Source organism: Peromyscus maniculatus, chromosome 5 (genome assembly GCF_049852395.1).
Source record: "Peromyscus maniculatus bairdii isolate BWxNUB_F1_BW_parent chromosome 5, HU_Pman_BW_mat_3.1, whole genome shotgun sequence".
Classification (NCBI taxonomy): Eukaryota; Metazoa; Chordata; class Mammalia; order Rodentia; family Cricetidae; genus Peromyscus; species Peromyscus maniculatus.
The window spans coordinates 69142229-69154726 of NC_134856.1; the positions used below are offsets into that span (position 1 = coordinate 69142229).

Genomic DNA, 12498 nt, shown 5'->3' on the forward strand with positions numbered 1-12498 from the left:
AAATGGCCTAGGGAGTGTGTAGAGCATTTGTTGTTCCTGGAGGCCTGGGGAAATCTAACCTTTTTCGTTTGATTTCAGACAGAGCCTCACAAATAGCCCAGGCTTGCCTGGAACTTGCTACTTAGACCAGGCTAGCATTGAACTCACTGCCTTCCCAGTGTTAGAATTAAAGACATGCACCACCACACCCAGCTAGAATGCTAGATTTTTAAGAGTGGATCAGCAGGTGTGATTTATACAGGCTCATGTCTGAGCCCAGAGGCAGTTGGAAAGCTGAAGTAGGAGGATCATCATGAGTTTGAAACTAGGCTAGGCTTGAGTGAGAGCCTGTTTCAAGTGTTTGTTTTGTGTATAGGTGTTTTGTTTGTGTTATGTGCATGCTTCAGATCCTCTGGGACTGGAGTTATGGATGGCTGTGAACTACCATGTGGGTGCTGGGAATAGAATCCTGGCTTTCTGGAAGAGCAACTGGTGCTCTTAGCCACCAAGCCATCAGTCAAGGCCCAAGATGGTGTTTCAAAACAAAAATCAAGACGGAACAAAGGGCTAAATAATTTGGAAGAAAAAGCAGAAAGTAGTGTTACAAAGACTTCAGGAAGGTTAGACTTTAAGGGAAGTGGGAAATGCTGAAGAGACATTGAGGATCATTGAGCCTAAAAACATCTTACAGATTTGGCAAGTTGGCAGCCAACCAGAGACAGCATCTTAGAGAGAGGGTGGACCGCATCATTTCTCTGAAAATTCTGTGCCAGAATCTAGTTTGTTATTGAGGCTGCTCTTTTGACATGCTTGGGATGCCAGGAAGCTGGTCCCTTCAGTGCTGGCTGCCACTAGGAAGAAATGGGTGGCTATTCCTGAGTTTCACCGAATATCTTTTCCTCATTTTTTTCCTTTTACTTTGTCACGTTTTTGAGAATCAGTCTCACAGTGTAGTCTTAGCTGGCCTGGCACTTGCAATTAAACCAGAGTATCCTTGAGCTCACAGAGGTCTGCTTGTCTCTACCTCCCAAGTGCAGAGATTTTTACTCCTCCCCTTACTTTAGAAACATTTGTAAGTTTTTCAGGCTGGGCATGGTGGCACGTATCTTTAATGGCAGCATACTGGAGGCAGGTGGATCTCTGTAAATTCAAGTCCAGCTGGTCTACATAGCAAGCTTCAGGTCAGCAAGGTCTACACAGTGAGACTTTGTTTCAACAACATACAAGAGCTACAGAATATATTAGTTATCAGGATGGGCAGAATGGTTTGGTGGGTAAATGGGCTTGCTGTACACGCCTGATGATCTGAGTTCAATCTCTGAATCTCACAGTGAAAGGAGAGAACTGATTCCACTTGTTCACATCCTCATTCATAGAAAATAATAATACATCTAAAAATATAAAAAGATATTATTCACTGAATTAAAATATTGTATAGTGAAATACAGAAATTATCAGTTATTTTCTACTCTATTGTCTTATGATCATTATTGCTCAGATATTATTATCATTATTCTTTGTTTATATATCTGTTCCCCCTTTAGACTGCAGGCTCTTGGAGAGTAGAGTGTCTCCAGGAATTTGCATACAAGCATGACATATAACAGATGCTGATTGGTATTTAATGAACCAATGATCCTTATCCTTTCTCTTGGTTATAGGACTTTTAAAGAGGATAAAATAATTCCTTATGAAATGTTAGCATTATATAACTAACAGTAAGGGTTAATTTCAAGGAATGGTACCCTATCTTTTTAAATTAAAACTTTATGATGATGATGATGATAATGATTATTGTGTGTGTTGGGGGGTTGTATGCCATGTTTTTAGATTAGAGGACAACATTGTCCAAGTTGGTTCTCTCCTCCCTTTACATGGATTTTAGGGATTTGAAGTCCAACCACTATATATATATATATGCCTTATCATTTTTTTTAATTTTACAATACCATTCAGTTCTACATATCAGCCACAGGTTCCCCTATTCTCCCCCCTCCCACCCCCTCCCCTTACCCCCAGCCCACCCCCCATTCCCACCTCCTCCAGGGCAAAGCCTCCCCCAAGGACTGCGATCAACCTGGTAGACTCAGTCCAGGCAGGTTCAGTCCCTTCCTCCCAGACTGAGCCAAGTGTCCCTGCATAAGCTCCAGGTTTCAAACAGCCAACTCATGCAATGAGCACAGGACTTGGTCCCACTGCCTAGTTGCCTCCCAAACTGATCAAGCCAATCAAATGTCTCACCTATTCAGAGGGCCTGATCCAGCTGGGGGCCCCTCAGCCTTTGGTTCATAGTTCATGTGTTTCCATTCATTTGGCTATTTTTTTTCAATAATTGAGTAAAACCGAAATTTATTATAAGCCACAGTCGTCCTAGGGACCTCCATGCTATATATATAACCTCCATGGTTCTATGGGTTGTAGTCTGATTGTTCTTTATTTTATATCTAGAATCCACTTATGAGCGAGTACATACCATGACTGTCTTTCTGGGTTTGGGTTACCTCACTCAGGATGATTTTTTCTAGTGCCATCCATTTGCCTGCAAATTTCATGCTTTCATTGTTTTTCTCTGCTGAGTAGTACTCCATTGTGTATATGTACCACATTTTTTCCATCCATTCTTCCGTTGATGGGCATCTAGGTTGTTTCCAGGTTCTGTATGCCTTATCATTTAAGCCCTCTTGTCAGTCTTTGATTTTTTTTTTTAAAGATTCACTTATTTTTGGTTTATATGTATAGGTGGTTTGCCTGCAGGTATGGCTGTGTGCCATGTGCATGCAGTGCCTGGGAGGTTCAGAAGAGGGCATTGGCTTCTCTGGAACTGGAGTTACAATTGTTAGCCACTGTGTAGATGCTGAGAAACAAATCTGGGTCCTTTGGGAGAGCAAGTGTTCTTAACTGATGAGCCATCTCTCCAGTGGCTCCCTTCAGTCTTTTTAATGCAAAGTATCTTGTAGTTCAAGCTGGCCTTGAACTCCCTGTGTAGCCAGGGATGACCTTGAACTCCTGATACCCCAGCTTCAGCCTCATGAGTGCTGGGATTACAGGTGTATCCCAAAGGGTGGCAAGCCTGCCTGTTGTCTGCAGTTTCAAAAAGAGGCCCAGTTGGGGGGGAGTTCTGGCAGCTAAGCCCTACGTTTCTGGCATTCTTTCCAGCTCTGAGATGAAATCTTCTACACTTTGGTCTTTTCTTTACCAGTTTTGCCTCATTCTACAATGTCAATTGTTGAGAAGTAAAAAATGGTAAAATTAAAAAAAAAAAGATTTATTATGCTGAGTGTACCCCTTTAATTTCAGTACTTAGGAAGCAGAGGCAGGCAGATCTCTGTGAGTGTCAGGCCATTTTGATCAACTCTGTGAGTTGCAGGCCAGCTAGAGTTGCATAGTGAAACCTTGTCTAAAAAAAAATTAGTTTTATTTATGTGTCTCTGTGTGAGTGTGTACATATGTGTGCAGCTGATGGTAAAGACCAGAGGAGAGCACTGGATAAATCCCTTGGAGCTGGAGTAACAGGCAATTGTGAGCCACCCAATAGGCAGGAAACAAACTGGGTCTTTGGAAGAGTACAAGTGCTCTTAATCATTTCACCGTTTTCGAGGTTTCCCCCACCCCCCCCACCCCCACCCCCTTTAAAAATGTTTTGAGACAAGGTTTCTCTGTGTTACAGTCCCAGGCTTGACTCACAGAGATCCACCTGCCTATGCCTGGGATTAAAGGTGTGGGCCACCACTGCCTAGCCTTTTTTTTTTCACAGTTGTGTGTGTGTGTGTGTGTGTGTGTGTGTGTGTGTGTGTGTGTGTGTGTGTGAATGTATGTATGTACATGTGTGACGTGTGTGTACGTGCATGTTTGCATCTGTGGATGCCTGAGACAGGGCATATGTGGAGGTCAGTGGGAGTCTGTTCTCTTCTATCTTTGCATGGGTTCCAGGGATTGAATTTAGGCCATGAGGCTTGGCAGCAAGTAGCTTTACCAGATGAGCCTTCTTACATGCCTCTAAAAATATTTTAATTACTTAGGTACCAGCCTCTTTGTTTGTTTGTTTGTTTCCTAGATAGGGTTTCTTTGTGTAGCCCTGGCTATCCTGGAAATCTCTCTGTAGTAGTCTCGAACTCAGATCTGTCTGGGATTAAAGGCATGTGCCACCACCACCTGAGTTTTTTTTTTTTCTTTTCTTTTCCTTTCCCTCCCTCCCTCTCCCCCTTCTTTTTCTTTCTTTCTTTTTTTTTTTTTTTTTTTTTTGTTTTTCGAGACAGGGTTTCTCTGTAGTTTTGTGCCTTTCCTGGAACTCACTCTGTAGACCAGGCTGACCTCAAACTCACAGAGATCCGCCTGGCTCTGCCTCCCAAGTGCTGGTATTAAAGGCGTGCGCCACCACTGCCTGGCTTTCTTTGATTTTTTTCAAGACAGGGTTTCTCTGTGTAACCCTGAGTATCCATACCAGCCTTTTAAAGTGGACTGAAAGGAAGTTTTTTAGATGAATTGGTAGTTTGGAATGCAAGCTGGGCCTGCTGGAACCCACCTTTAGTCCTAGCATTCAGATGCAGAGGTAGGAGGATCTCTGTGGGTTAAAGGCCAGCCAGGGCGGACTAGTGAGACTGCTTCTCAAGAGAAAATAAAATTCTTGGACAAAAACTCAACTTTGAATTTAAGGTAAAAGTGGCTGAAAAATTTGATGTAATGGAGTGAAATTTAAGAAAACGATAAATTCAGTCTGGAGAGATGGTTCCAGCAGTTAAGAACACATAGTACTCTTTGGAGGACCCTAGTTCAAGTTCCGCACCACATCCAGGGATCTGACACTTCTGGCCTCTGCAGGCATCTATACTCGCAAGTGGGGATGGACACACACACTTAAAAATTAAAAAATAATGAAAATAAATCTCTAAAAAAGAGAGAAAATGGTAAAATCATTAAGTTTACAAAGCTGTCTTTGCCTTTGTAAGTAGTGGATAGCTGAGTGTGCTGTACTGTGTGTTGGGTTAGGTAGCACTGTATTAAATCCAGTGGTTCAAATCTGAGAAACAGCCATTGTAAGTCTTAGGACTCTTCCTTCTAGGAAGAAAAGAACACTGAAGAATAAATTGATAAGGGTTTTTTTTTTGTTGTTTTTTTTGTTTTGTTTTGTTTTGTTTTGTTTTGTGGTGGTTTGTTTTCTTAGATGGTCTCACTATGTAACTCTGGGTGGTCTGGAACTCATACAGTTCTGCCTACCTCTGCTTCTCAAATGCTAAGATTAAAGATATGTGCCACCATATCTGACATAAATTGATAATTCTGAAGAATACAGAGTCCTTTTCAGCCTTTAATTCTGTTTTTTAGTTTTAAAGAAACTCGACTACTTACCAAGTATAGGGGTGCACACCTCTAATCCCAGCACTTGAGAAGCAGAGGCGGCTAGATCTCTGTGAGTTTGATACAGGCCAGCCAGGGCTACAAAAAGTAAAACGCTGTCTTTTTTTTTGTTTTTGTTTTTGTTTTTGTTTTTTCAAGACAGGGTTTCTCTGTGTAGCTTTGCGCCTTTCCTGGAACTCACTTGGTAGCCCAGGCTGGCCTCGAACTCACAGAGATCCGCCTGCCTCTGCCTCCCAAGTGCTGGGATTAAAGGCGTGCGTCACCACCACCTGGCAAAACGCTGTCTTAAAAAATAAATAAAATAAGTAAAAAGAAGAGAAAGGAAGGAAGGGAGGGAGGGAGGGAGGGAGGGAGGGAGAGAGAGAGAGAGAGAGAGAGAGAGAGAGATAGAGATAGATAAATAAATAAATAAATAAATACCTTTTTCTGGCTTAGTTTTGAGAATTTAATTTTTTAAAAATAAAATATTGTGACCTAATTCAACATTGTAATTTTACTGCAGGATAAATAAAGAAGAAAACAGGGAAGGAGCAAAGCATTGGTTACACATGTAATAATAATGAGCAAATGTGGCAGGAAAAAGTATATGAGGACAAATGTAAGGTAGGTGGATATGTTTTCCTATTCTTTGGGAGGGCTGCATGCGTGCATGCATTTATGTTGTGACTGTATGTACTCCTATCACTCAGCCATCCAGCTAAGGCCTTCAGGTTTTAGAATGTACTCTGCAGAGCAGGGGTTGAAGCTGAAATGGGTGTTCACATTTGGCTTTTGCTGAGTTTTGATGACATCTTCAGCTCAAAATAGACATGCCCGCCCGTCTGGATGTGCATGGCTGAGGGGAATTATAGAAGTAGAAGAGTTCTCAGAATTTGAGGCATCTTGTAGTCGGAAGTTTTCTCCCTTGCTATTATACTTTGAAACGGAGGTGAGAATCTCCAGAGTGTTTTACAAATCAAATCTTCAAGTTTTCTTTTAGTTATCCTCAGAAAACACTGTTTCATCAGTTACATCTATCTCTAACAAGAAAGTAATTTTTCTGTGCCTTTTCTGGTAAAGCTACTTGAAAATAGGAGCACACTTTGGCCTGGAGATGCAGCTTGGTTGATGGGAGTGCTATCCTAGTAGCACAAAGCCCCAAGTTCTAGCCTCAGCAGCAGATGAAGTGGGCATGGTGGTGTGGGCTGTAAGTCCCAGCATTCCAGCTGTATGGATAAGAGGATGAGGGGTTCACGGTCATTTTGGGCTACATAACAAGTTTGAGATCAGTTTGGGCTGCGATCTAAAAAAAAAAAATTAGAGTTTTTTTTCTTCCAATTGTATTATATCTTAAGAACAGATGAAAAATATCTCAAGGGCAATTTAGTTGTTTACCATTCTGTTTTTATAAATTGGAAAGACCCCAGACTACAAGTTTACTAGTTAATTATAGTTTTAAAACTGTCTTATTTTTTGGTTAGAATTTTTGGGCTGTGCTTTCTTTTCTCTTCTTTGATCCTAACTTTTAAGAATTGTTTCCTGGGTGCCCATGATAGCACTTATTTAAAATGTTTTTCCTTTTTCTCATTCTTATTCTTGCCTATATAGCATTGAATATGGTGCTTGTGTGGGCCCATCCTCAGCAGATGTCATAATTTCTGCCTGTGTTCTCAAAGCATTTCATATATATCATACTTCATATAGTTTAAGAAGTTCTGCCGGGCGGTGGTGGCGCACGCCTTTAATCCCAGCACTCAGGAGGCAGAGCCAGGTGGATCTCTGTGAGTTCGAGGCCAGCCTAGTCTACAGAGTGAGTTCCAGGAAAGTCACAAAGCTACACAGAGAAACCCTGTCTCAAAAAACAAAAAAAAAAAAAAAAAAAAAAAAAGAAGAAGAAGAAGTTCCTTGTCCTTGGCTTTGTGGTAGGACTGTGATCCCTACACTTGGGAGGCTAGACTTACAAGTTCAAGGCCTGCCTGGCCTACATAGTAAGATCCCATCTCAAAACTAACACTCCCCCCCAACACCTTCCACACACACAGCAGATACTGTTGATGAAAGGCAATAAGAAAAGAGATAAAATATTGGAACTGTTAAAGGAAGGACATTTTTCATAGTAGACTATAGGTTTTTATTTTGATATAATTACTCTCAAATTGTCATGATCAGATATTTAAGTATGAAAATGACCTTGTAGTATAGACTACAGTAGACAAACGTGAGAGCAGAAGCCTTGGATTCAGGCAATGGCTATTGAAAAACCAAAAAAAGTGAAAGACCTAGATAAAGGATTTGTAGAATCTGGTAATAACTTAGTCTGGTAAAAACAGTTGATAAATACATTACTATTTTAATTTAGCTTTATTTTGTCTACATTTTATTTCTCTCTTATTGGGGCAGTATATTTAGATTGGCTGTCTTTCAGTCCATCTAGGCTCGTCTCAAAGTCACTATGTAGTTGAAGCTGGTCTTGAACTTTTGATCCTACTGTGAATTAGAGGCATTTGATACTTTGCCTGGTATATTTGTTACTTTATGTTGCTGTGATAAAACACCATAACCAAAAACTGCTTTAGGAAGACAGGTTATTCTGGCTTGAGATTCTGGAGGGTTAGAGTCCATAATTGGGGGTGTGGGGATGGGCACAGCAGCAGGCAGCTAGAGAAGAAAGCGGAGAGATCACATCTGGAAGTTTGGGTTGTGAGTCTAGCCTTTAACAGCTGAACCATCTCTCCAGCCCGAGAGATCACATATTTCTTCACCTACAGGAAGCAGAGAACAAACTGGAAGTGGATAGAGGGTATATATCCTCTTTCTATAGCAAGGCTCTACTTCCTAGAGGTTTCATAACCTCCCTAACAGCTCCACCAGCCAGGAACCAAGTGTTTAAATATTTGAGTCTATGGGGGACATTACCCATTCAAACCACTACATCTGGCTTTTATGTTTCTCTCTTTTTAAACAATTTTTTTTTAAGATTTATTTATTATGTATACAGAAGAAGGCACCAGATCTCATTATTGATGGTTGTGAGCTACCATGGGGTTGCTGGGAATTGAACTCAGGACCTCTGGAAGAGCAGCCAGTGCTCTTAACCTTTGAGCCATCTCTCCAGTCCTTATGTTTCTCTCTTAATAGAATAAAGCTTCTTGTAATATGATGTACCTTGTAGAAAGATACCATATAGAAACCATTAACATGAGTTCAGAAGTGAAAACATAACAAAAGTAAGTTATTACTTGAGAAATGACTTTTCTCTTAATAACTGAGGGTCTGTTGTAGCTATAATTTTCCTGCCTGGCCCACAGTCAGGACATATCTCTCTCACCCACCAGTCCCACAGCTGCTCAGACCTAACCAAGTAAACACACAGAGACTTATATTGCTTACAAACTGTATGGCTGTGGCAGGCTTCTTGCTAACTGTTCTTATATCTTAAATCAACCCATTTCTATTAATCTATAAGTTGCCACATAGCTCGTGGCTTACTGGTATCTTAACATGTTGCTTCTCATCACGGAGGCTGGCAGCATTTCTCATTTCTCTGCTTCAGCCTTCCACTTCCTAGAATTCTCTTCTCTGTTAGTCCCGCCTATACTTGCTGCCTGGCTACTGGCCAATCAGCATTTTATTTATACAGAGTGATATCCACAGCAGTCTGAGGATGTAGCTCAGTGGTAGAGCACTGCCTAGCATGTATACAACCCTGGGCTCCCCATTCCAGAACTGCAAATTGGATGAATGAATGAGTAAATCAATAACTCGGAAGCTGGAGGAAGGTACTCATTTCTTACTTACTCTACTTTTCTGGGAGACTTACCTTCAGAAACTGCTTATTGCCAACAGAGCCAGGTACATGATTCTAACACAGTGTAGACAATGGGGAAGGAAATCTTTCACATCATATCACAGTAGAAAGCAGGTATATTAGGTCCTTAGAATTACTGACGCTGAACCTTGCCTGTAATATTTCATCTAAAGTTATTATTCATTCATACTAAACAGAACACTTATCAAGAAGATGATTAGTAATTATTTTAAGTCTTAAAAAATTATGTTTGGGGTGTGTGTGTGTGTGTGTGTGTGTGTGTGTGTGTGTGTGTGTGTAGGTCAGACGACTGCTTCTTTGTGTCAGGTTTCTTAGTCTACCACAAGGGTCCCAGGGATTGAACTCAAGTCATCAGGCTTGGCAGCAGACACTAAACAGCCAATTCCCATAGAATACATTACAGTACTTCCTTAGCTCCCTTTGTGTTTACTGAGCAGAGAATTAAGACTCCATTACTGAACTTATTTTGTTACCCCCTTTTTCTTTTTACTTATTCTTCTCTCATATAATACATCCTGACTGCAGCCTTCCCTTCCTGTTCATACCCATCCCACTAGATTCACTACTTCTCCATTTCCCTTCAGAAGAGATGAACAGAACATGGCATAACAGGATGCAGTAAGACTAGGCACAAACCCTCATCTCAGGGCTGGTTGAGGCAATCCAGTAGAAGGAAAAGGCTCCCTAGTGCAGGCAAAAAAGTCATAAACACCCCCACTCCCACTGTCAGGAGTCCCACAAAAAACCCAAGCTAAATAACCACAGCATGTATGCAGAGGGCCTCACACAGACCAATGCAGGCTCTATGATTAGTGCTCTTCTCTGTGAGCCCCTATGAACCCTGCTTAGTTGATTCTAAGAGCCATCTTCTCCTGGTTTCCTTGGCCTCTCTGGCTCCTACAATCCTTCCCCCCCCCTCTTAAAATCCTTCCTCCCCCTCTTCTGTGGGGTTCCCAAGTTCTGCCCAGTGTTTGGCTGTAGTCTCTGCATCTGCTTTCATCAGCTGACAGAAGAAACCTCTCTAATGATGATTGGGCTAGGTGACCTATAAGTATAGTAGAATATTGTTAGGAATTATTTCATTGCCTTTTTTTTTTAAATGACAATAGTGTTTGGTTTTACTCTATGTCGATGGACTATTCAGCTTCCAATTCCTGGCTATCTAGGCAATGTCAGGCATGGGCTCTCTCTCAGTGGGTTGGGCCTCAAGATAAACCAGTCTTTAGTTGGCCACTCCCACAAACTTTGAATCACTATTGCCCCAGCACATCCTGCAGGCAAGACTGTGGTGTGGGTCCAGGCAAGACTGTGGGTCAAAGGTTTTGTTGGCTGGGTTGGTGCCCCAGTCCCACCACTGGAAACCTTGCCTGGTTACAGAAGATGGTTGGTTCAGGCTCCATATCTTCCATTATTAGGAGTCTCACTAGGGTCACCCTCATAGGTTACCCTCATAGGAAGTTTCCACTGCACTAGGTTTCCACATCACCCCCTAAATGCCCACCCATTCCAGTTGTCTCTTCCCATACTCTCTCCCTCCGTCCTTCCCTTTCTCTCCTGATGCATCCTGTTCTCATCCCCACCTGCCCCTAGGCCACCTGAAAAATCTATGTTATTTCCCCTTCCCAGGGAGGTCCATGTGTTCCCCTAGAGCCTTCCTGATTACTTAGCCTTTTGGGGGGGTCTATGGATTATAGCATGATTATCATTTTCTTAACAGCTAATGTCTACTTAGAAGTGAGTATATACTATGTTTGTTTTTCTGAGTCTGGGTTGCCTCGCTCACGATAATTTTTTTCTAGTTCCATGCATTTGCCTGCAAATTTCATGATGTCATTTTTGTTTGTTTGTTTGTTTGTTTTGCTTTGCTTTTTCGAGACAGGGTCTCTCTGTGTAGCTTTGCGCCTTTCCTGGAACTTGCTTTGTAGACCAGGCTGGCCTCGAACTCACAGAGGTCCGCCTGGCTCTGCCTCCTGAGTGCTGGGATTAAAGGCGTGCGCCACCACCGCCCGGCGTCATTATTTTTAACTGCTGAGTTAATGGAGTTTTAACTCCATTGTGTAAATGTACCACATTGTTTTTTATCCATTCTTTAGTTGAGGAACATCTAGGTTGTTTCTAGTTTCTGGCTATTATGAATAAAACCACTATGAACATAGTTAAGCAAGTGTCCTTGTAATTGGATAGAGTGTCCTGTAGGCAGAGTTTTCCTGTCCCATAGCCACTCTCAAATTAATACACTGAGGCTTATATTAATTACAAATGCTCTGCTAATAGCTCAGGCTTGTTACTAACTAGCTTTTACAACTTAACCCATTTCTATTAATTTGTGTGCTGCCCTGATACTCATGACTTTTACCTCTATCCCATTTTGTGTGTCTGACTCATTCTCTATTTTCCATCTGACTGGTGACTCCTCTGACTCTGCTCTTCCTCATCACATCATTCTCATTTTGGCTTTCCCACATAACTTTATCCTGTTCAGCTATTGGCCAGTCAGCTTGTTTATTAACCAATTATAGCAACATATATTCACACAATGTACAGAAGGATTATTCCACAGCATTTCCCCCCTTTTGTCTAATTAAAAAGGGAGATTTTTAACTTTAACATAGCAAAGTTATATACAACAGAAACAGTTATTAAGAATTATACCAACAATGTCTAGTCTTTTATTTAGCAAAATTAGAGAAAATATTATCTATTTTATCTTAGTGAGTCTAAAATTTTATACCTAATTTGCTTTCTATCATAATTAAAGAAAACTATAAGTTTAACTATTTGATTTTTAACTCTATCAAAGACTCCAAAGGATGAAATAATACCTAATGACAGGGACATCAGGCTGTCTGGTCACCCAAAGTTCCTCTGTAAAGCTGGGGCATCCAATTCTGGACTACAGGCCTAGCATATCTGACAGACTTTCCTGTGAAGCAGGAAAGTTTGAAGGACTGTCCTACCTTGTCTTGGAGAAGTTTGACAATCGCCTTTCTTGCATCCTGCTGATCCAGTTTGGACCGTATGTTGTCAGCAATTGAGGCAAGGGTAGTTTTTTTTTTTCCCCAAGTGGCTAGCTTTTGCCATAAATAAAACAAACTCCATATGGACTTTCTTTGATGCCCCTCATCTTCTCTGAAGTAGATTGGTACTGCCAGGACCAGATGTGTCTCACTGTCATGAAAATCCATAGGTTATTAAACATATTAAATGTCATATTTTATAGGTATTTGAAGTGTTTGAACACCATCTGTATATCTAAATATATTTGTAGCCAGGCGGTGGTGGCACACGCCTTTAATCCCAGCACATGGGAGGCAGAGCAAGGCGGATCTCTGTGAGTTCCAGGCCAGCCTGGTCTA

General features: G+C 41.4%; 1 protein-coding gene across 20 annotated transcripts in view; it reads left to right on the plus strand.

Annotated features, from left to right (window-relative positions):
* The window catches only part of Crem (cAMP responsive element modulator), an 85803-nt gene that overhangs the window by 7887 nt on the left and 65418 nt on the right, over positions 1–12498 (plus strand). For 18 of the 20 annotated variants that reach the window (XM_006992152.4, XM_006992153.4, XM_042277969.2 and 15 more), the window contains exon 2: positions 5837–5937. The exons of the other annotated variants lie outside the window; for them this stretch is intronic. In XM_006992152.4, coding sequence (XP_006992214.1) covers positions 5894–5937 — 44 coding nt within the window. In that variant the 5' untranslated portion in view covers positions 5837–5893. The remainder of the gene's footprint in view (positions 1–5836; positions 5938–12498) is intronic. 20 annotated transcript variants of the gene reach the window in all.